The following is a 25111-nucleotide window of genomic DNA, read 5'->3' on the forward strand; positions in this document are numbered from 1 at the left end:
AATTAAAGCAGTACAAAATAAAATGGTGGGAGAAAAAAAAATGACTTTTTGATGCTGCATAATGTTATTCAATTTGTATTATGATTTAAAATACTGCATATCTAGCATGAAAAAAGATTACAACTGAACTACAGTGAACAGTATTTGGCAATAAACAACAACAGCCTGAACATATTCACTCATTGCTCCACATACCTGACAGAAAATTGGTTTAAACTTCTGAGAGAAGAGCTCTGTCAGTTCCTTTGCGTCTTTATAATCGTAGGGAATTTTATCTATGCAAAGGCACTTTGAATGAAGGAAATCAGCTGTGAGATGATCAACATCTGTCCACTGCACATATAATATGCAAGATCCCAGCTGTTTGCCCATAAGTTCGGATTTAGCTCGAGCAGCAGAGTCCTTCTTCATGTACTCCACAAAACCATAACCTTTTGAATGGCCAGTAGTTTCACTATAAACAAGGAAACACCTCTCCAAGTTTCCATAAAGGCGTACCAGTTCTTCAAACTGTTGTTGAGTATAGGACAATGGAAGTTGAGTAATGCAAAGCAAGGCATCAGTAGGTTGCAGTTGAACAGATATCTCTGTCCCCTGGAAATTGGACTTATGAAATTTTTGAATGGCATCCTGTGCTTGGTCTCCATTCAGCAAAGTAACAAAAGCTGAAAAAGGAAAAGAAACAATTTAAATACAAGAATTAGATGCCATAAAATCTGATGTACATTCATCTATTGCCACCTTCAGAATTAACATTTTCTTGATCCCTTCAACACAAGAACCAGGTTTGCATATTGTAATTTCTTCCATCATTTAACTAGTATTCCTAACTGGATACTCACCTCATACGGAAACAATGTTCCATTTACACAAGAACAGAAATGATGAGTGGACCATTTGGCCTCTCAAGGTTGCTCTTTCATTCAATAAGATCAAGGCTGATATGGCTGTGATCGCAACTGCAGTAAAACGTGCCTATTATACCCAATTCCACTTGTAATAAATGTCAACATTCCATTTGCCTTCCGGATCACTTGCTGCAACTGTATACCAACTTTGCAGGATGGGCAAAGAAATCTGCTGTTCTGGTATATGAATACCAGTCTCTCCCCATTCAAATGTATTCTTGCCAAAGTGAACAAGTTAACATTTTCCTACATTATATTCCACCTGTCAATGTTTTGTTCACCATTTCAACAAAATACAGACTTAAATAGAAAAAGCAGAAATCTTGAAGTATGATAGGTCAGAGGACTGATCCACAGCATCAAAAACCATAGATTATTTATTGACTGATCAATTTCTCCTGTGAAACTATTAACTTATTAATTTGTTGTTGTTGGCTACATTAGATTATTAGCTTCTGATTGCTGTTTTCATTTTAGAAATTTCAGTTTGGCAAGCTGAAGTACATAGTACTTTTCAGTTCTGGTTTCCCGTCAAAGAAAAGAGGAGCTTAGAATTGAACTCTGATATACAGGGACAGCACAGTGGCAGTGGTTAGGCCTACAGCCTTAGCACCACGGACCCAGGTTCAATTCCGGCATTGGGTGACCACGTAGAGTTTGCGCATTCTTCAGGTCTGCGTGGATTTCCACCCACACTAAAAAGATGTGCGGCTTAGGTTGATTGCCCATGCTAATATTGCCCCTTAGTGTCCCAAGAGAGGTTAGGGAAATTAGTGGAGTTATGGGGATATGGCCTGGTGGGATCGTTGTCGAGAGTTAGCGTATGCTTGAAGGGCCGAAGAGACTCCTACTGCATTGTAAGGATTCTAATGATTCTATATTGCTATAATTCTAATAGTGCATTTGATAGCTGGCTGGACAACATACTGAAAAGATTTGCATTTGTATAGCATTTTTCATGACTACCAGACATACCAAAAAGTATGTTACAGCCAATAAAATACTACAATTAATGTCGGAAGAGTTTACGCTTAATAGGTTCTTATAAATAGCAGTGTGATAATGACCAGATGATCAGTTTTAAAAATTACTTGATCGAGGGACAAATATTAGCCAGAGTGCCAGGGATATTTCCCCTATTTGTCTTCGTAATCATGCCATGGAACATTTTACAACTACCTCAGGGGAAAAAACAGAGCTTCAGCTTAATGTTTCATCTGAAAGACCGCATACCTTCGGCACACCACCTAGAAACTTGACTCTTAAGAATAAACTGAAATTGACACTTGCCGGCCATCTCAAGTAATTCAAAGTAAGTACTTCTGCTTAACGAATCAGCTTACAACATAAAATTCTAAACATTGTATAAAGAAATGCTAATGCAGACAAGTTTTCATTGAGCAATTACAAATTAATTAATTGAAAAAAGTTTGTTCAAATTGCACAATGCAGATCAACACTTGATATGTATTGAAAACTTGCATTCAAGAACAATGAGTATTCTTTAAAAATTGAAAATTTGAACCATAGTACGTTGCAAATAAGGTTACAGGAGCCCCAACATTCTAGATCGTTTTTTGTTTGGCTTCACCTTTTATGCTTTGCAATGCTATACCATTTAGGTGTTTTAGCTTGCACAGCACTGCCAGAAAAACAAAAGATCAGCACGCAGGCTCTAATAAAATTCAGAAATTTAAGGCAATAGTGTCCAATAGAAATGGCTGACAAGCCACAGTTCTGTCCACAGCAGCAACATTTTAGTCACATGCACTAATTTTTGTAGAAAACACCTGACATGCAGGTAAATGTATTTCACTCATCATTACCATTCCAAAACTGAAAACATTCCATGATCAAAAGTCTCACACATCATTTTTTGCCAACAAAGGCACAAAAGGTTAAGGTACACATGCACATTTGTGTAAATGTGGGTACTGAGATTACATATTGAACAAATGTGTACTCATGTTTTTACTAACTGGAAGCGCAATTGGCCACATACAAGTGCTTAATTTGTTGGATAATCTTTCCAATAAGGAAAAACTTTCAATAACCTGACAACATCAGGAGCCAGTTAAAATTAATGTAAAATTAAATTTCAGATGCCAGAAACAGTCAGACAGCATCTCTGGACAAAAAACATGGGTTAACTTTTCAAGTCACTGACCTTTAGAAGAATTGGAAGATATGCAGATGAACAACCTTTAATACATGCAGATCCAGGGAAAAAATGGCAGACAATTTTTAAATCTGCAATTTGGTGGATAACAAGAGATAACTGAATGATAGAAACAATGACCATGACAAATGAAAAAGATGCCCAGAGGATGATTACAACAAGATGGAAAGAGGAAGGGAAGCCTAGACAATCTAGCAAAGCACTGAAGGCCTGTGTCCCTTAAATGTGGTAGGGAAAAAAATACATGTATTTAACTGGCATAGTTAAAAAACCTCCATTCTGAGCATCAGCTCACACCATCTGCATCCCAACAGCCCACCCACAGCTATTTTTCATAACTAACATGCTGTGGGAGAGAAAGAGCATAGTTGAGATCGAAGTTGTTAACATCAATGTTAAGACCAGAAGGCTACTAAGTGCTTTGTCGGCTCAAAGAAAACAATGAGATTGGTCAAGCAAGAATTTCCCTTTTGAATTCTTTACTGCCACTTTTTTGGTTTTGAGATATTTTCTACTTTCTCGTTTAGTAGGAAAACCATTACTTTCTGATCACTGATCAGAAGCTAACTGGCTTACAGTTTCCAGGATATGTTCTCTCTCAAGTACAGGTATTTTAGCCAGTCCTTTGGTGTTGCACCTTTTGCTAATGAATTAATTAAAAATGTGTAAAATATTAGTCTGAGATCCTTCTAAAATGTATGGAAGCAATCTGTCCACCCCACAAGTTTTATCTTATTAGCTGATAATTCTATACTTTAATGTAGTTATATAATTTCTACTCATCTTCTGTAATCTGTCTGCCTAACCTCCCACTAAATGCTGAAGCAAAGTAATATCTCACCATTTTACTATTGCTGGCAAAGATTTTATTTATTCTTCCTTTAGCATCTCTATTTGCACCACAATGTTTATTTGCATGCAAATTATTTTTTGTTGTAGTTTATATTCCTTCACAATTTAATATCATAGATTCTCCTTAGCTTCCTAATTTGGTTTTGCATTTTTCCTAATATCCAATTCCATCCATGGCTAACCAAGTTAAAAGTAATGTCAAATTGAAAGAAAAAATACAACTCCACTAAGATTAATGGCAGATCAAAAGACTGGATACAATATAAAACTAAGCCAGGAATTACTAAAAGAATGAGAAATTGGTTACAAATCTATTACTAGATAATAAGCATTTATACAGGAATTTAAAAAGCAAAGTGAATGTTGGTCCTCCATAGTGTGTGTCTGGGGAATTAATAAAGGAAATGGTGAATGAATTGACAAGATATTTTGCATCTGTGCTCATAGTTCATACAAATAACATTCCAGAAATAAGCGTGTGTCAAGAGGTGCATGGGAGGGAGGAACTTCAAACAACTACAATCACCAAGAGTACTAAAACAATTAAAACCCTCATCCTGGTAGCTGAGACTGAACCAAATTTGCAACCTTAGTACCATCCTTCAGCTAGAGATAAGCTGCCAACCACACATCCACACCATCATTAAGACTTCCAATGATATGACCTGACTCTGCTCATCTCTAATTCTCATCTACGTCTAAATTACCTCTAGACTGGACAATTCTAACACACTTGGTTGGCCTCCCATTTTCCAGCACGCTAAAAGTTGAAACTCAAGCAAAACTCTGCTGAACGCATCATAATTTGCGCCAAACTTTATTCAATCACCCATATTCACTCAATTGCACTGGCTCCCAGTTGAGTGATGTCTCAATTTTAAGATTCCCATATTGTTTCAAATCGCACCAAGGCCTCAACCCTCCCTCACCTTTAACTTTATCCAGCTTTACAACCTTCCAAGACATCTGCACTCCTCCACCCACGAATCACTCAAACATTGTTGGCTATGCCTTCAGCTGATGAAGCCTTAAGCTCTGGATATACACTTCTTCAGTCATTTAGGACACTAAAAAAAACTTATTTGACTGTCTGCCCTTATATCTTGTCTGCCTTATTATTTAGTGAGATGTCAAGTTTTGCTCCTACAGTGCAGGAGGCTGCCATTCGGCCCATCAAGTTTGTACCAACCACAATTCTACCCAGGCCTAAATCCCCATAACCCCATGCATTTACCCTAGCTAGTTCCCTGACACTAAGGGGCAATTTATCATGGACAATCCACCTAACCCGCACAACTTTGGACTGCTGGAGGAAACCCATGCAGACTTGGGGAAAACTTAAACTCCAGACAGTGACCCAAGCTGGGAATTGAACGTGGGTCCATGGTGCTGAGAGGCAGCAGGGCTAACCACTGTGCCATCATAAATTCAAGTTGTGAGAAAGACTTCAGTTTGAGCAACCACTTGTAACAATCTTTTTTGCTAAGGATCAATCGTTTCTTCTTGCTTAACCATATATTTTCACTGACTGATTATCAGCACATCTTAATAAGCCGATTTCATTTGCTCATGATATCTGCATTCATCATATTGTCATTGTTTAAACATTAAATATAAAAGTAGGTCTCTTTTCCAATTGATATACTTTGGGCTTTTGCTGAACTTCATTGAGGTGCCACATCAAGGGTTATGTGGAAAATAAAAGCTCATGATTCAGGAGGTAACATACTGGCAAGGAAAGAAGATTAGTTACCTATAGGAAACAGTAGGTATAAAATGGATCTTTTACTGGTTGGCAGAATGTAACAAATGGTGTGCCACATGGATCAATGCTGGGGCCTCAATTTTTTTACAATTCATATAAAAGTGACCTGGATGAAGGAACCAGAGGTAATTGCCAAATTTGCTGATGACAAAGGTAGGAAAGAAAGATGTGAAGAGGAGGTCACAAAGGAATATAGGTAGGTTGGGAGGGCAAAGATCTGACAAAGGAAGAATGTTGGAAAATGTGAACCTGTACATTTTGGCAGGAAAAATAAAGAGTATGTTATCTAAATCGAGAGAGATTGCAGAGCTGAGATGCAGAGGGATCTGGCTATCCATGTGCATGAATTGCAAAATGCTAGTAAGTAATTAAAAAACCTAACAATGTTCTAATTTATTGCAAGGAGAATTGGAACAAGAGGGGTTTTAAAGGATTGTCTCTTTTGCCTGAGGTTGAGTCCTCTGGTTCAAGCTTTTTCTACTAGCGGAAACAGCCTCTCTGCGTCCACTCTATCCAGGCCTCTCAGTATCTTGAGATTTCAATAAGACCCCCCCCACCGCCTTCATCCTTTTAAACTCCAAAGAGTACAGACCCAGAGTTCTCAACTGTTCCTCACACGACAAGCTCTTCATTCCAGGAATCATTCTTGTGAACCTTCTCTGGACCCTTTCCAAGGCTAGCATATCCTTCCTTAGATATGGTGCCTAAAACTGCTCACAATGCTCCAAATGGAATGTGACCAGAGTCTTATACAGCCTCAGAAATCCATCCGTGATTTTGTATTCTACATCGGGATTACTGTGTACAGTATAGATCTCCTTACTTAAGGATGGGTGCAAGTACACGAAATAGTTCACAGAAAGCTTACTAAACTAATACTTCTTTAAAAAAGTCACAAGTAGGCTGACATTAACACCTCAATTAAGTTACATGAAAATTTAGCATGGCCAAAGCACCCAAGCAGCACATCTTTTGGACTGTGGAAGGAAACCAGAGCACCTGGAGAAAACCTATGCAAACAGAGGCAGAATGTGTGGAGTCTGCACAATGACCCAAGCCAGGAATTGAACCGGGACTCCTGGCACTATGGGGTAGCAGTGTTAACCGCTGTGCCACCATACTACCCAAAACACACCTGGAATGGTTGGCCAGGCTAGACTTGTATCTGTTGGTGTTTAGAAAAGCAAGAAGCAATTTGATTGGAACATAAGATTCTTAAGAGGTCTTGACAGAATGGATGTGGAAAAGATGTTTCCTCTTGAGGAAATCTAGAGCCAGACACCATTGTTTAAAAATAAAGAGTCTCTCATTTAAGAGATGAGAAATGTTCTGAGGGTCACAAGCTTTTGGAACTCTTCCACAAGCAGAATCTTTGAATATTTTTAAGGCAGAGGTGAGCAAGGGGGTGAAAGGTAGGTGGGAACATACAAAAAGACAAGAACAAAAGGTGTCAGAGTGGAATTAGCAAATGACTGGAAGTTCAGGGCCACATTTGCAAATAGAACACAGAAGTTCAATGAAACAACCATGCAGGCTCTACAATGCTTGTACCTCTTCTCATCCCACTTCCTGCGAGGATTCATTCCTTTTTCTAGTTTTTGCAACTCAAGGCTGACATGCAACTTTTTTATAAGAGCTTCTGAAAATGCTCTTTCCTCAGTCACAATTCTTCCCTTGCTGTGGCATACAGGCTTTGTACCCATCACCTTTACCTATTCCCCATTCTCCTAGCTCTCTGGGTCTGCAGTGCTGAATATCTTCAAATATTACAGGACTTAAATCAATGGCTAGTTTGGGAAATTCATTCTGGTGCTGTGGGAGGTATTTGTCAGTACAAGAAGTACAGTGAATAAAATTTATAGTGCAACATAGCTAACTTTTAAGCTAAATGCTAACTAGAAAAGTGACTGAGTCAAGTATCACATAAGAACATAAGAAATAGGAGGAGTAGGCCATCTAGCCCTTCGAGCCTGCCCCACCATTCAATAAGATCATGGCTGATCTGTCGTGGCTCAGTTCCACTTTCCCGCCCTCTCCCCATAACCCTTAATCCCCTCTCTTATCAAAAACCCATCAACCCGTGTCTTAAAAATATTTAGCAAGGCAGCCTCCACCACTTCAACGGGCAGAGAATTCCAGAGATTCACCACCCTTTGAGTGAAGAAGTTCCTCCTCAACTCCGTTCTAAACTGCCCCCCCTCCCCTTTATCTTGAGGCTCTGCCCCCTAGTCCTACTGTCTTTTTTGAGCGGGAAGAGTCTCTCCACCTCTATCCTATCCATCCCATTCATCATCTTATACGTCTCAATGAGATCTCCCCTCATTCTTCTAAACTCTAACGAGTACAAGCCTAGTTTATTCAGCCTCTCCTCATAGCTCAACCCCCTCAACTCCAGTATCAGCCTAGTAAACCTCCTCTGCACTCCTTCCAAGGCCAAAATATCTTTGCGCAGGTGCGGCACCCAAAACTGCACACAGTACTCCAGCTGCGGCCTCACCAATGCCCTATACAGCTGCAGCAAGACCTCCCTACTTTTATATTCAATCCCCCTCGCAATGAAGGCCAGCATCCCATTCGCCTTCCTGACCACCTGCTGCACCTGCAAGCTGGGTTTTTGCGACTCATGCACAAGGACCCCAAGGTCCCTCTGCACCGTCGCCTGCCGCAGTTTTCGCCACGTAAGTAATAGTCCTTCCTACCAAAGTGGACCACCTCACACTTGCCAACATTAAATTCCATTTGCCATTTCCTGGCCCATTCGCCCAGCCTATCTAGATCCTTCTGTAGACTCTCCACACCCTCCGCACAATTTGCCGTTCCCCCAATCTTGGTGTCATCAGCAAATTTCGACACCCTACACTCGGTTCCCTCCTCCAGATCATCTATATAAATGGTAAAAAGCTGAGGCCCCAGCACCGACCCCGGGGCACTCCACTAGTCACCATCCACCAATCCGAATAGCACCCGTTGACCCCCACTCTCTGCCTCCTATTTGACAACCAATCCTCTATCCACGCTAACACCCTACCCCCAACTCCATGTCCCTCGACCTTCTGCAATAACCTCTTGTGAGGTACTCTGTCAAACGCAGGCACAGGTTCTGGTCTGCAATTAGTCAATAGGCTCATGAGAAAAATGGGCCATTTTGGCAACATTTGCTATACTTGTACAAACTACCCCATTACACTCACTCAGGAAACAGGGTTTAAATACTGAAAGGTTATCCTTTAATTTTCTTATAGCATGAATAGTTCAAACAAGTCTTGATTCTCCTTTTCTATCTCGGAATGAATGTCGCTGGCAAAGCTAACATTTATTGTCCGTCCTTAATTGCCTTAAAGTTGTGCAAGACTATGGCAGCATCAAAATCAAGCCTAATGTTTATTACCCAGTATCCCTATGTGTGGAATAACCAAGTGTGAAAGAACCGATCCATCTTTCTATCCTCTAGTCATTAATGCTAATTTTAACATTTAATCTGCCAATTCAGAACTAGCTCGAAATTGAGCCTGGAAATGCCTGAATTTGGTTTAGCTCAGTGCCACAATGCAACTTAAAAACTGATTCAAAGAAAAGGCATATTTGCCGTTTGAAAAGAATGTGAATAGAAATGACCATCTGTACAATCATCATCAAAATCATTACATGTAACTTCTGTATGACAAAGCCTTCTTCCCAATTTAAGAACAATCTCATTCATCTGTTATCTTCGATCATTTCAGACCCAGAAGAAATTACTTCACTTGTAGTACTGAGAGTCTTCTGCCACTGTGGATAGTCCACCATCAAATACATTGAAGGCTGGGATAGACAGATTTAGAGAATGAAGTGATATGGGGAAATCGGCAGAGAAATAGACGTGAAACCTAAGACCAGCCATGAAAAAGATACAGAAGTCTGAGATCACATACCAACTGACTTAATAGCTTCTTCCCTGCTCTCAGACTTTTGAATGACCTTAACATATATTAAGCTGATCTTTCTCTACACTTTAGTTTTGACTATAACACTATATTCTGCACTCTCTCCTTTCCTTCTCCCCTATGTACTTTCATGTATAGCACGCAAGATACTTTTCACTGTATCACAATACACATGACAGTAATAAATCAAACATCGGACTAAATGGAAGAGCTGGCACATAGGGACCATATGATCTACTCCTGCTGCTATTTGTATCCTTTTGTTCTTTTTGGCAATGGTGATCACTGGTTTGGGAGGTGCTATTTATGAAATCTTGATAAATTTGCAGTGTATCCTATAGAAAGTAAAAATTGAAAAGACTGGCACTTAAATTGGTGAAGGGAGTTCTGACAAAGAAAACTTTATTTAAACAGTGTTCAGCTTCTTGAAAGTTGCTTGTAGCTGCAACATCAGGCAAGTATAAGTACTTTACTGCACTCCAGACTGGTGTCTTAAAAGTAGAGAGTCAGGTGGTGAACCATTCAGCATAGAATCACCAGCCTCAAAATGGGTTTCTCAGTTGTGATACCCAGCAAGTTGTTTGTAAAGATTAGTTAAGGTAATATCATTAATTGTCAAAGTGTAGTGTTTAGACTTCCACATATTGAAAGTTGTCATTGCCGCTAGTTAGGTAGCCTCCTTCCACACAGCAGTCATGGACTACTCAAGTGAGGAATTATGAATGGAGTTAAACACCATGCCATCACTGATGAGCAATCCTAATGTGGAGGGAAGGTCATTAATGTAACAGCTGCTGGCCCAAGACATTATCCTGAGAGACACCAAAAGCAATGCCATGGGACTAAGGTGATTGTCTCCAAAACCAGACTGTCCTATACACTTACCTGCTGCTTTGAATTCAAGGCATTCTCCTCTGGCATTCACCTTGCCCACGTTTGGGCCAACGCTATTGAGGTGCATAGCTGAGCTCCAAGTGGACCCCATTCTGAGCACGTACTGCTTGATTGCATTTTCACAACTTTGTTGATGACAGAAAGGGGGCTGATGGGGGCAATAATTTACTGGATTGGATTTGTTCTGCTTTTTATGGACATGACATAGTTGCATTATTTTCCACATTGGTGAGCAGACACCAGTATTGCAGTTACACAAGGAAACACTAAACAGGTCTATCATTTGTTTGCAAAGTCAGATTCATTCCCTGTCTCTGGAAGTGGAATCTGTCAGGCATGGGCAGGAAAAGCATTCCATTTAGAATTTTTATTTCCACTCTAAGGAAGACAGACTGTAATGCCTGGAGCACTTTAAATTGCTTTAAAGTTGGTGTTAATCATCAGGGAAAATTAAATTATTTGCCACTGGCTTAATGTGGTTTATTCAAAATGAAAACACAAAGCAATTTAAATGATTATCAAGACAATTAAACCTGTGGTTACAGGTAAACCAAAATGCTATTTTAGCTCTGGTATAAATTGTGCAATCAATTTTCATGGTTGAAACTGAGCTTTAGAAACACAAGATTAACATTGGATATTTTCACACTTGTCCTCCTGAAGTGAGAAATTTTTACAGCTTTAAATCCAATTAATTGAATGTGCGGAGTTTGCACATTTTCCTCCAACCCCCGCTTCAAAACCCAGTGTCTGTGTGGGTTTCCTCTGGGGACTCCAGTTCCTTCCCACAGTCCAAAGGAGTGCAGGTTAGGTGGATTGGCCATGCTAAATTGCCCCTTAGTGTCAGGGATATTGGCAGCGTCGATACGTAGAGTCATTGGGGAGAGGACTTGGGTGGGATTGTTGTCAGTGCAGGCTTGATTGGCCCAGTTGCCTCTTTCTGCACTATAAGGATTCTGTAATAATTCTACAGAAAATGGAAAAATGAGAAAAAGAAAAGAAAACAAAACTTTTAATTTGATTTACATGACAAAGTTTTCCATCTTGGTTTTCCAGGCTAAACTGCAACCTCAAACTTGCGTCATATCAGATCTCCTAGTTGTAGATGACAGTTGTTTCTAACTGGCTGTCATTGAACTAAACAGAAATAGCCAATTTAAAATCCTACATGCTGACACTGACATCAGAATCTAATTCAAAAGCTGCATGCCAATTGTCAAACCAAGTAGTAACATTTCTTTGGAGAAAAAGCCAGAATATTTTAATTTCAACAAACACTGCAGTTTCAATATTCTCTTATCGCCTGCTGAAATAGTTACTACTGAGTGCTAGTAACGAAATGATTCTTCGACTGCCGCTGTGACAATGGATGCACTAAAGGCCTGCAAAAGAATGCAAGTATCTTAACCAGAGAACAAAAAAAGTAAGAAATTATCCCCCTCCAAAAACACTCATTCTTGATGAATGGTAGTCAGGTTCAAGATCCATTTCTCAAACATTTTGAAATAATCCTAACTTACCAGTTCCTTTGTTCTTATCCACATAGCAGTACTTCAATTCATAGTCTTTGAACAAGTCATGTATTTCCTAGATCATAAAATAAAATATTAGCCATTTAATTAAGCACATTCAAATACTTAAAGTAACGATTAAAATGCACTGAGAAGGAAATGTTCAGAAGTCAGATAAATAAGTTGGTAGGGATGGTTTGAGGTTCAAATCTGGAATGCATTTGAGGAGCTGTAGTCTTAAAGTACATCTGAATTAGATTAAAGGTAAAGTCACCACAGTCCCACAGGATGGAGTGGCTAGTCAAGTTTTTTTTTCCCCCCAGGGTAGAAGAGTCAATTACTAGGCAGCACAGCTTTAAGTTGCCATGGGCAAGGTTTAATGGAGATGCAAGAGGCAAGAATTTTTTTATTCACAACAGTGGCTCACTTGAAATTGCTGCTGAGGTAGGTAGTGGAAGCAGAGACAAAAGTGACTTTTAAAGGGGCGTCTTGACAAATATGAATAGGATGGGAATAGAAGAATCTGGCTCAAGGGTAGGGGGTTATAGTTGAGTCAGGTAGCAGGTTTGGAGGGCTGAAGGGCCTGTTCCTGTGCTGGAATTTTCTTTGGCCACAGCATGCTCTCCCTTTGAGAGCTGACTAGTTTTAATTTGTCATACATATTAACACAGTGAAAAGTATTGTTTCTTGCGCCATACAAACAAAACACTTCATAGAGAAGGAAACGAGAGACGGTAGTGTTACAGTCATAGCTCGGGATATAGAGAAAGATCAACTTAATGCAAGGCAAGTCCATTCAAAAGTCTGACAGCAACAGGGAAGAAGCTGTTGAGTTAGTTGGACTTAGTGGTAGGGGATGGGGATATGGCTGAGGTCTTGAACAACTTTTTTGTTTCGGTCTTCACGGGGGAGGACGTGAATAATTTGCCGGATGTTAGAGATGGAAAGGTGGTAGGACTGGAGGGTCTCAATGACATTACTGTTACTAGAGAGGCGGTACTCGACAGACTGGAGGGGCTGATTGTGGACAAGTCCCCAGGACCGAATGGAATGTATCCGAGGGTTCTGAAAGAAATGGCGGAGGTGATAGTGGATGCCTTGGTGGTTATTTTCCAGACGTCGCTGGATTCCGGGGAAGTGCCGGAAGATTGGAAAACGGCTAACGTTACGCCGTTGTTTAAGAAGGGTGGCAGGCAAAAGGAAGGGAATTATAGGCCAGTTAGTTTAACGTCTGTTGTAGGTAAAATGTTAGAATCCGTCATCAAGGAGGAAATAGCGAGGCATCTCGAGGGGAACTGCTTGATAGAGCAGACGCAGCACGGTTTCGTTAAAGGGAAGTCGTGTCTGACAAATTTACTTGAGTTCTATGAGGATGTGTCTAGGGCGGTGGATGTGGTCTTTTCTTGATTTTCAGAAGGCGTTTGACAAGGTATCTCACAAGAGGTTATTGCAGAAGGTCAGGGGGCATGGAATTGGGGGTAGGGTGTTAGCGTGGATAGAGGATTGGTTGTCAAATAGGAGGCAGAGAGTGGGGGTCAATGGGTGCTATTCGGATTGGCGGATGGTGACTAGTGGAGTGCCCCAGGGGTCGGTGCTGGGGCCTCAGCTTTTTACCATTTATATAGATGATCTGGAGGAGGGAACCGAGTGTAGGGTGTCGAAATTTGCTGATGACACCAAGATTGGTGGAAAGGCAAATTGTGCGGAGGGTGTGGAGAGTCTACAGAAGGATCTAGATAGGCTGGGCGAATGGGCCAGGAAATGGCAAATGGAATTTAATGTTGGCAAGTGCGAGGTGGTCCACTTTGGTAGGAATGATGGTAGGAAGGATTATTACTTGCGTGGAGAAAAACTGCAGCAGGCGACGGTGCAGAGGGATCTCGGGGTCCTTGTGCATGAGTCGCAAAAACCCAGCTTGCAGGTGGTCAGGAAGGCGAATGGGATGCTGGCCTTCATTGCGAGGGGGATTGAATATAAAAGTAGGGAGGTCTTGCTGCGGCTGTATAGGGCATTGGTGAGGCCACAGCTGGAGTACTGTGTGCAGTTTTGGGCGCCGTACTTACGCAAGGATATTTTGGCCTTGGAGGGAGTGCCCAGGAGGTTTACTAGGATGATGCCGGAGTTGAGGGGGTTGAGCTATGAGAGGCTGAATAAATTAGGCTTGTACTCGTTAGAGTTTAGAAGAATGAGGGGAGATCTCATCGAGACGTATAAGATGATGAATGGGATGGATAGGATAGAGGTGGAGAGACTCTTCCCGCTCAGAAAGGATAGTAGGACTAGGGGGGCACAGCTTCAAGATAAAGGGGGGGCGGTTTAGAACGGAGTTGAGGAGGAACTTCTTCAAAGGGTGGTGAATCTCTGGAATTCTCTGCCCGTTGAAGTGGTGGAGGCTACCTCGCTAAATATTTTTAAGACGCGGGTTGATGGGTTTTTGACAAGAGAGGGGATTAAGGGTTATGGGGAGAGGGCGGGAATGTGGAACTGAGCCACGACAGATCAGCCATGATCTTATTGAATGGCGGGGCAGGCTCGAAGGGCTAGTTGGCCTACTCCTGCTCCTATTTCTTATGTTCTTATGTAACCTTAGTCTTTTGTACGTTTTTCCCAATGGAAGAGAGAATGCCTAGGGTGCATGGGCTTTGTCGAAGCAGTAGGAAATGATGACAATCAATGAATGGGAGCCTGGTTTGCGTGATAGACTGGGCTACATTCATGACTTTCTGCATCTCCTTGTGGTCATGGGCAGAGTAGGAACCATATCAAGCTGTAACACAACCAGAAAGAATGCTTGCTACGGTGCACCTGTAAAAGTTGGTGAGAGCCGTAGCTGACATGCCAACTTGCCCTAGTCCCCGGAGAAGCGGAGGCATTGGTGGCCTTTCTTAACCGAGGACGAGACACCTAAAAACTTGAAGAGCTCAACCCTTTCTACTTGGTCCCCATTGATATAGACAGGGACATGTTCTCTTTTGCACTTCCTGAAGTTGATGACAATCTTTCATTTTGTTGACATTGAGGGAGAGATTATTGTCGTCACACCAGATTCTCTCTCATTCTTGTACCCTGTCTCATCATTGTTTGAGATCCAACCCACACAGTGGTGCCATCAGTAAACTTGAAAATCGAACTAGAGGGGAATTTGACCACACAGTCATAGGTGTACAAGTGATTATATGGTGATTTAACCCCAGGATCGCCACAAAAGTGCTTCACACTTCCTGTTAAATTGTATTTACCATGCATGAATCCATTGCATCAACCCATCTCTATTCTCCTGAAGTCTGTTAGTCATCCACGTTATTACATTACTTGAGATTAATGTTACCCACAAGATTTGTGAAGTCAGCCCTGGACATGCATGTTCATGTCATTAACATGCATCAAAAAGAGTAATGGTCCCACTCTTCCAATATCTTTAAGAGATCACTCTATCCTTTCCTGTGGTCTGAAAAACAACCTTTCACCACTGCTCTCTTTTTTGATTGTCTATTTCATATCCACACTGCCACTTCCCTTTAACGTGAAGATGCCAGCGTTGGACCAGGGTAGGCGCAATAAGAAGTCTCACAACACTAGGTTAAAGTCCAACAGGTTTATCTGGTAGCACAAGCCACAAAGCTTCAGAGCATTGCCACTTCATCAGGTGAGTGGGAGTTCTGTTTACAAACAGGACATATATAAATACAAACTCAATTTACAAGAATGGTTGGAATGCGAGTCTTTGCAGATAATCAAGTCTTAAAAGGTAGAGTGTGAATGGAGAGAGGGTTAAGCACAGGTTAAAGCATTCTCCAAGGTTGCCTAGACGACTGCAGAATCACGGAGCAAAAACTGATAGCCAAGTTCTGCACATGAGGTTGCTCCCAACCGGGATCTTGGATTCATGTCACACTATCTGTAATCCCCACGACTTGCCTGGGCTTGCAAACTCACTAACTGTCCTGGCTGGGGACAATACACATCTCTTTAACCTGTGCTTAACCCACTCTCCACTCACACTGTCTGTACCTTTAAGACTTGATTACCTGTAAAGACTCACATTCCAACCATTATCTTGTAAATTGAGTTCGTATTTATATACTCCCTGTTTGTGAACAGAACTCCCACTCATCCGATGAAACAGCAGTGCTCTGAAAGCTTGCGTCTTGTGCTACCAAATAAACCTGTTGGACTTTAACCTGGTGCGGTGAAACTTATTATACTTTCCTCTAACCCCGTGGGCTTTAATTTTGCTAACAAGTCTATTTTGTATATTATCAAACATTTTTTGAAAGTCCACATGCACAACACCACTTTCACTTGCAAATTCATGTTGCATGTTGTTTTGTAACTACCTTTTTCCAGTAAATATTCTCAATTCATTTCAAACTCATTGATATCAATGGAAATCAGGGGGAAGCTCTGCACTGGCTGGAATTTTAAAAAGGCTGTAATTGTTGAATGCCATTCAACTCAACCCTAGGACTATATCACAGGACTGCTCAAGAGTAGTGTCCAGGGCACTATCACATAGAGGTTAGAATTAGGGTATGCTCGCTGATGATTGCAGTGTTCAGCCCCATCTGCAATTCCTCAGATACTAAAGTATCTGAGCACGTAGCAAGCCTGTAGCAGCATGTAGCAAGGCCTGCACAACATTTCAACTTGGGCTGGTAAGTTGTGGGTAATGACCATCTCCAACATGAACAAAATTTAACCATCTCCCTTTGATATTAAATTCAAAGCAACCCTAATTAATCAGCATCCTAGTCATTACCATTGACCAGAACCTCAGCTGGACCAGCCACAAATTTGAGGGGCCACACCTGGAGTACGGTGTACAGTTGTGGTCTCCGTAATTGAGAAAGGATATACTGGCACCAGAGGGGGTACAGAGGAGATTCACTAGGTTGATTCCTGAGTTGAGGGGGTTGGCTTATGAGGAGAGACTGAGTGGACAGGACTTACTGGAATTCAGAAGAATGAGGGGAGATCTTATAGAAACATAAGCTTGTGAAGGGAAAAAACCACTGGCAGGTGAAACCAGAACCGGGGGCATGGCCTTAAAGGGAGAACAGATTTAGGACAGTGTTGAGGAACTTCTTCACACAAAGTTGTGAATCTGTGGAATTCCCTGCCCAGTGAAGCAGTTGAAGCTAGCTCATTGAATGTTTTTAAGGCAAGGATACATTTTTGAACAGTAAAGGAATTAAGGATTATGGTGAGTGGACAGGCAAGTGGAGCAGAGTCTACAAAAAGATCAGCATGATCTTACTGAATGGCAGAGCAGGCTCGAAGGGCCAGATGGCCTATTCCTACTCCTAGTACTTACGTTCTTATGAATGCAGTTTCAATATTCAAAATGTTGGACATTATCCAGAACAAAACAGCCAATTTGATGAGCACATCATGTCGATGACTCATGCCCTTCCACTAATGGCACACAAATGCAGAAATCTGCAACACCTATAAGGTGCAACAGCATATTTCAGACCTGTGGGAAGTACCACCTAAAAGGATGTTCTTGGTGAAACTACCACCTGCAAGCTTCCCTCCACATAACATCCTGAATTTTCTGCCACAGTTTTGGCCTAGTGAAACTTCCTCCTTGACAACATGCTGATACCACAGTGCAGTGGCTCAAGGGCAGTTGGGCACAAGGTGCAGGGAGGCAAATACAGAAGTGATGTTGGGGTAAGTTTTTCACTCAGAGGGTGGTGAGTGAATGGAATCGGCTGCCGTCAGTGGTGGTGGAGGCGAACTCGCTGGGGTCTTTTAAAAGACTTCTGGATGAGTATATGGGATTTAGTGTGATTGGGGGTTATAGATAGGTCTATGGATTGGTAGGTGTTGATGTGATCGGCGCAACTCGTGGGCCGAAGGGCCTGTTTGTGCTGTAGTGTTCTATGTTCTATGCTAGTCTTGCCAGCAATGCTCACATCCCATGAACAAATTTAAAAAACATTCCCAAAGCATGTAGTTACAGTTGCAATGCACAAAACAGTTGCAAGTTTGACAAACAGCAACAAGGTAATGATTAGATCATTTGTTTGAGGCGCTGGTTAAGAGATAGACGTTAGTCAAGTTACCAGGGAGGACCCATTGATCTTTGGCTAGTCTTGTTTTGAAATTTTACATCTAAGTATAGACAAGGCTCCAGTTTAACACGTTATCCAAAAGACAGCCCACTTAGATTTTGTGCTCAAGTAGCACTTGAACCCACAACCATCTGACTCAGGCAAGAGTGCTACCAACTTGAATTGCAGCTGGCACTTGTTTTCATGGTTTAAATCAAATATATTTAATTATGTGAAATCAATTATCTTCAGTCTTAACAAAGGAGAAGCTTCTGGAATGTGCCTTAGCAATCAGTTGGTTTTATGAGCCAATTTCTACTTTCAAAAAAGTATTTTCTAGTTGGGGACTGATTATGTTCACAATTATAGGGCTCAATTTTGAAGCAAATTCTTGTGAAATTTTGGACTTTGGTAAATTGACAGAACAATCTCTGAATCCATGCTAATACGTGACTCCAAGACCCATAAGCCCTTATTGTGCATATTAACCCCATATCAAATATTTTCTGGACACTTAATATACTTCCCGCTCAGAAAGGATAGTAGGACTAGGGGGCACAGCTTCAAGATAAAGGGGGGGTGGTTTAGAACGGAGTTGAGGAGGAACTTCTTCACTCAAAGGGTGGTGATTCTCTGGAACTCTCTGCCCGTTGAAGTGGTGGAGGCTACCTTGCTAAATATTTTTAAGACGCGGGTTGATGGGTTTTTGATAGGCGAGGGGATTAAGGGTTATGGGGAGAGGGTGGGAATGTGGAACTGAGCCACGACAGATCAGCCATGATCTTACTGAATGGCGGGGCAGGCTCGAAGGGCTAGATGGCCTACTCCTGCTCCTATTTCTTATGTTCATCCACTGATTTTCTTCTATCTACTCTAATAACTGCAACAGAAAATGTAACCAAACAAGATTTCCATTTGCTAAATCCATATTGACTCCATCCAAATCATATGATTTGCTAGATATTCTACAATTTTTCTCTAATACATTCTTGTATTTTCTATACTGATGGCAGATCAGGCCTATAACTCCCAGCTTACTCATTCCTTTTTTGAATAGTGGTTACATTTGCTATCTTCAAAACCATTAGGGACTGTTCAAGATCTTTGAGCATTTTGGTAAATTAAAACTAATGTATTCACTAGCTCTGTACCTACCAGTTTTAAAACACCAGGGTACTTTTTTAAAAAATACTTTAGTCCAGTATTACTAAGTCCCCCATTCCAGATCCTTGGTTCCCTACTTTTTCTGGAATATTTCTGGTCTTCCATGATCTTCTGCAATCAGTAAGGATAGGCAACAACACCTCCTCCATGATCATCCTCAACACAGATGCCCCACAAGACTGTGTCCTCAGCCCCCTACTATACTCCTTATACATTAACTGTGCGGCCAAATTCCCCTCTAACTTGATTTTCAAGTTTGCTGATGACACCGCTGCAGTGGGTCAGATTTCAAACAATAATGAGATGGAGTACAGAAACAAGATAAAGAATTTGGTGAACTGGTGCAACAACAATAATCTCTCCCTCAATGTGCACAAAACAAAGGAAATAGTCATCAACTTCAGGAAGCACAGTGGAAAACATGCCCCTGTCTACATCAATGGGGATGAAGTATAAATAGCTTCAAGTCTTTGGGTACCCAGATCACCAGCCTGTCCTGGTCCCCTCATGCCAATTCTATAGTTAAGAAAGCCCACCAACACCTCTACTTTCTCAGAAGATTAAGGAAATTTGGCACGTCTGCTACAACTCTCATCAACTTTCACAAATACACCATAGAAAGCACTCTTTTTGATTGTATCACAGCTTGATATGGCCTCTGCTCTAAGACTGCAAAAAAACTACAAATGGTCGTGAATGAAGCCCAGTCCATCATACAAACCAGTTTTCTATCCATTGATTGTTTGCACTTTCTGCTGCCTGGGAAAAGCAGCTAGCATAATCAAAGACCTCACACAGCAGGCACTCTCTTCCACCAAGAAAAAACACAGAAGTCTGAGGTCACATATCAATGCCCGGTTGCCATCAGACTTTTGAATGGACCTACCTCACGTTAAGTTGATCTTTCTCTACACCTTAGTCATGACTATAACACTATATTCTGCACTCCTTTCTTTCTCTATGAAGAGTATACCTTGTCTGTATAGCATGCAAGAAAATACTTTTCACTGAATATTAATGTGACAATAGCAAATCAAAGAACAGATTAGTATTTATCACTGCTACTTCCTTTAGTTCTCACGTGTGTATTTCCATTATCTCTTCCCATTTAATGTTTTTCTGCCTTTTCCTAACTTACTCTCACACACTCAATTTCTTGCTCATGCTTTGCTTGACTCTAAAATCAAAATAGAACACTTTTGTTGAGTACTTCGCCTCCAACTTCAACTATCACCTTGCCCCACTGCCCACAAAGAGAAAGGTCAGTGCTTTATCATTTAAAGATGAGTTTGAGTAGCATCCATGGTTAATACTTTTTAAAACTTACTTCCCTTGTCCCATTCAAGCTTCTTCATACCATCCTTTTTCCTATATTCTGACTTCAGATTGAAAATCTCACAATATGTCCCTATTTTATTAATTAAACTTGATTCATAGTTTTTAGCCTATCTCCTGAATAGTCAATTTAGAGATTGAGAGAAATCAGGAAAGTGCAATAGTATTCAGTACCAATTTGAGTGCAAAGCTCATCATTGTTCACCCTGAAACCCACTATTCCAGAGTACTTTGTAAGTAAGGTCACGTTTCAGTTCACTGGGTGAGAAATGCCTACAACAGCAAACTTTGCATGGAGCAAAAAGAAAGGGCATTCAAGTGAACATGAACTGGGGAAAGGACTTGTATTTATATAGTGCCTTTCATGAACAGTAGACTTCCTAAAAAGTCCTACATAAATACTTTATGTGGTTATGACTGTAATGTAGGAAATTAAGCACACACTACACTCACAGCAAACACCCATAAACAATGTGATAATGCTGAACAGAGGTGCTGCTACTCAGACAAATACAAGAACGCAAACTTTGAAATAATCACAACAATGTTCACGTTCTAAATTAACGATTTGAAAGAGGGAACTAAATGCCTAATCTCCAAACTTGCAGATGATACAAAGTTGGATGGGAGGGGGAGCAAGCTGTGAGGAGGATGCAGAAATGCTCCAGCATGATTTGGACAAGCTGAATGGGCATATGCAGTGTAATATGGATAGATGTGCAATTATCCACTTTGTTAGCAATAATAGGACATTACTTGAATGAGTGTAAATTGAGGTGTGGGCATTCAGCAAGACCTTGCTGTCCTCATGCACCAGTTGCTGAAAGTGAGTGTGCAGGTATAGTAGGCAGAAAACAACGCAAGTGATATGTTGGCCTTGACAGCAAGAAGATTTGAGTATAGGACTGTGGATGTTTTACTCCAATTGTATAAGACATTGGTGAGGCCACACTTGGAGTACTGTGAGCAGTTTTGGTGTCCTTATCTGAGGAAGGGCAGTGACCAGGCTGATTCTTGGAATGGCAGGTCTGTGATATGAGGAGAGACTAAGTTGGTTAGGATTATATTCATTGGAGTTTAGGGGGGAGGGAGCGGGGGGAGGGAGCGGGGGGAGGGAGCGGGGGGAGGGAGCGGGGGGAGGGAGCGGGGGGAGGGAGCGGGGGGAGGGAGCGGGGGGAGGGAGCGGGGGGAGGGAGCGGGGGGAGGGAGCGGGGGAGGGAGCGGGGGGAGGGAGCGGGGGGAGGGAGCGGGGGGAGGGAGCGGGGGGAGGGAGCGGGGGGAGGGAGCGGGGGGAGGGAGCGGGGGGAGGGAGCGGGGGGAGGGAGCGGGGGGAGGGAGCGGGGGGAGGGAGCGGGGGGAGGGAGCGGGGGGAGGGAGCGGGGGGAGGGAGCGGGGGGAGGGAGCGGGGGGAGGGAGCGGGGGGAGGGAGCGGGGGGAGGGAGCGGGGGATCTCAACAGAATTAGGCGGAGTAGATTCAGAAAGGATGTTCCTGATGGTGGGGGAACCTAGGCCTAGGAGTTGTAATGAGGATAAAGGGCCAACCCTTTTAGGATGAAGGCAAGGATAAATTTCTTCACCCAAAGTAGTGAATCTATGGAATTCACTACCACAGAAAGTAGTTGGGGTTAAAACTGTGCGATTTCAAGAACAAATTAGATGTAGTTCTTGGGCTAAAGGGTTCAAAGGATATGGGTAGAAGGCAGGATCAGGATATTGACTATGATCAGAATGGTGGAGTGAATTTGAGGGGTCAGATGGCCAACACTTGCTTCGATGTTTCTATATAAACAAGAAAAAAGTGCTGATTGATTGACAAGTCAACTTTGATCAGCTGAGGTATTGCCATGGAGAAAGCAACAGGGACCATAGGTTCCCTAAGCTCAAGACAATTCAAAGAAAATGCAAGGCTTGAGCATATTCCTTTTGCTTGCAAGGAACAGGTCCTTGTATTTGAATGCATATTGCTTCAACCAAGTGTAAATGAGCCACATTACATTCTTGAGGAATAATTTTAATAATGATAAAGACCAAGTAATCATCTTGTGAAATCAATTGACAAACACTAACCAGGATAACACCTCTGTTGTTCTCCAACATAGTGCTCTGGGTTATTTTACATCCAAGTCGGCAGATGGTGGCTTGTTTTAACGGTCCATCTGAAAGGCAACACTTCCAGCAGTGCAGCACTTCCTCAGTACCACACTACGTGGCAACCTTGATTTTATTTGTGCTCAAGCCCTGTACAGCTCATCCATTCCTGGATTTCAAAAACCCAATCAAATTCCCTCCAGCTTCAAAAACCCACCTACCATCCTTACTGTGAAATGAACCTGCTGTTTGGCCATTAATTGGCTGTTCTGAGGAACATTAAAGAATGACTGCACCCCACACAGTGCAAGCTTTTGACTCACATTACAGCCTGACAGTTCAGTTTAGAAGCCTAGCAAGGAAAATTCTGCCATTAGACTCCTCAACCAATGGAAATAGAAGAGAATTAATAGAAACTAATAATTATAATTTGTAGAATCACATCTTTATTTTAACCCTTAGAGCCCAGTTATTATTCTGATAAATTGATGCTGTACTCCCTCCAAGGCCAATATACACTTCTTGAGGTGTGGCGACCAGAGGTGTATTTCAGGTGTGATCTAGCCAGCATGATTCAATTCCCTTGTTTGCATTATACCCCTCTAGATATAAAAGCCAACATTTTAATTTTCTCTACCTGTCCAGGGCATTTTAATGGTCTGAGTATCTGGACCTCAAAACCGTCCTAACGTACATTGATCCTAGCTTTTCACTATTTAGAAGATGCCTTGCTATGTCCTAAATTGGTGACATGGTAATTACATAATAAAGAAATCTTGGTTGTAATATAACCAGGTACAATACCACCACAAAGCACTGCTCATTATGGAATTTGTTGTTTGATTACGTTTGTGCAGCCAATAATATTAAGATGTTGAAGACTGGCTTTGAAAAACCAACAGCTGTAGGATACAAAAAGAATTGTACAGGAATATCCAATATCTGGCACTGGATACGTGCTTTAAAAATCCCGTACGGATCATTTTTGAAGGAAAATAAAAACCTGAGCAGACTCATTTTCTACAAGCAGTTTAAAAAGGATCTCAATCGTTAAAACGCGCGGGGGGGAATGGAAATGTCACATCAGAACGAAACCAGGAATATCTCGCGGAAATACAACCACGCAGCTGAAAATACGACTTTCCGCAGCACTGTTTTGTAAATTCAGCCCTCTCCGCATCGAGTTTACTCGATTTTTAAAGAAAAATCATAAACAGCCTAGCAGCCAACATTAGGAGGCTCCACATTACAAACACGCACTTGCAAGTTTTAAATCACACCTGACTACAGATTTAAACTTTCCACTTCCAACACAGGGTAGGAAAAAAATGCGCATTCCACTCAACTCGCGTTGGAAACTAAACTTAAGATCTGCTGGGACTCGCTTTAGCTCGTATTAAAAGTTGAGGAGGAAGGGATTTAACCTGTAGGTAAGGCAGAGTGTGTGAGTAAGAGACCTGAGCAATGGCAGAAGCTGCTGAAGTTGGCCCCGAGTGAAGAAGTTGCTGTGAGCAGGTAAGCAGAGTGCGGAATATTAATACAAATACTGGTTAGGAGCGGGGAGCCGACATTTTAAAGCGTTGTTGTCGTAGCCGCCTTCCACCACCTCCACCTCCTCCGTCCCCACCCCCGGTGCAGGCTCTGGCTGGCCTAGGAACTCCCACCCCCCACTTCCCTCTCCGGTACCTGGTTGCTGCTGTCCGTCCGCAGGTTCTTCACCAGGATCTTCCGCCTGTTGCTCAGCTCCCTGCGGGTCCGCTCCAGCCGCCGCTCGATCTCATCGGGCTCCAGAGTCGGCAGCTCCCCCTCCTCCCCCATCCCCTGGGCCTGCTGTGGGAACACGGAGCCCAGCGCCGCCATTTTGGAGTAACAACCGTTACAACTCACAGCGGCCACGAGCCCGAGGCCGGATAAAGGAGAAAGGGGCGGGGGGGGAGGGTGGGAAGAGAGACACACACCGCCCCCTCAGTGTGAGGCCGGTACTGCAACGCCGGAGACACTGCCCCCTCAGAGCGAGGCCGGTACTGCAACGTCGGAGACACTGCCCCCTCAGGGCGAGACCGGTACAGCAACGCCGGAGCCGCCGCCCCCTCAGGGAGAGGCCGGTATTGCAACGCACCAGACACCACCCCCTTTAGGCCAGTCGGGTACGACAACGCCCCAGCGAGGCTGGTACTGCAACGCTCCAGACACCGCCTCCTCTGGGCCAGTGCGGTACTGCAACGCTTGAGCCACCACCCCCTTAGAGCGGCGCCGGTACTGCAACGCCAGAAACACCGCCCCCTTAGGGCCGACGGCGGTACTGCAGGTAAAACAAAAAGTGCGGGAAATTCTCAGCAGGTTTGACAGCATCTGTGGGAAGAGAATACAGCCAACATGTTGAGTCTGGATGGCCCTTCGTTAGAACTAAAGAGAAAGAAAATCGGATAAAA

General features: G+C 42.4%; 1 protein-coding gene across 3 annotated transcripts in view; it reads right to left on the reverse strand.

Moving 5' to 3' along the window:
* raver2 (ribonucleoprotein, PTB-binding 2) overlaps nucleotides 1-24601 on the reverse strand; it is a 90401-nt gene extending 65800 nt beyond the window's left edge. For all 3 annotated transcript variants that reach the window (XM_080195618.1, XM_080195617.1, XM_080195616.1), the window contains exons 1-3: nucleotides 24366-24601; nucleotides 12042-12108; nucleotides 196-665 (exon numbers count right to left, since the gene is read on the reverse strand). In XM_080195618.1, coding sequence (XP_080051744.1) covers nucleotides 196-665; nucleotides 12042-12108; nucleotides 24366-24539 — 711 coding nt within the window. In that variant the 5' untranslated portion in view covers nucleotides 24540-24601. The remainder of the gene's footprint in view (nucleotides 1-195; nucleotides 666-12041; nucleotides 12109-24365) is intronic.
* Nucleotides 24602-25111: the final 510 nt, after the last annotated feature.

Source organism: Carcharhinus amblyrhynchos, chromosome 9 (assembly GCF_965287045.1).
Source record: "Carcharhinus amblyrhynchos chromosome 9, sCarAmb.v2.hapA, whole genome shotgun sequence".
In the NCBI taxonomy this organism is placed as follows: Eukaryota; Metazoa; Chordata; class Chondrichthyes; order Carcharhiniformes; family Carcharhinidae; genus Carcharhinus; species Carcharhinus amblyrhynchos.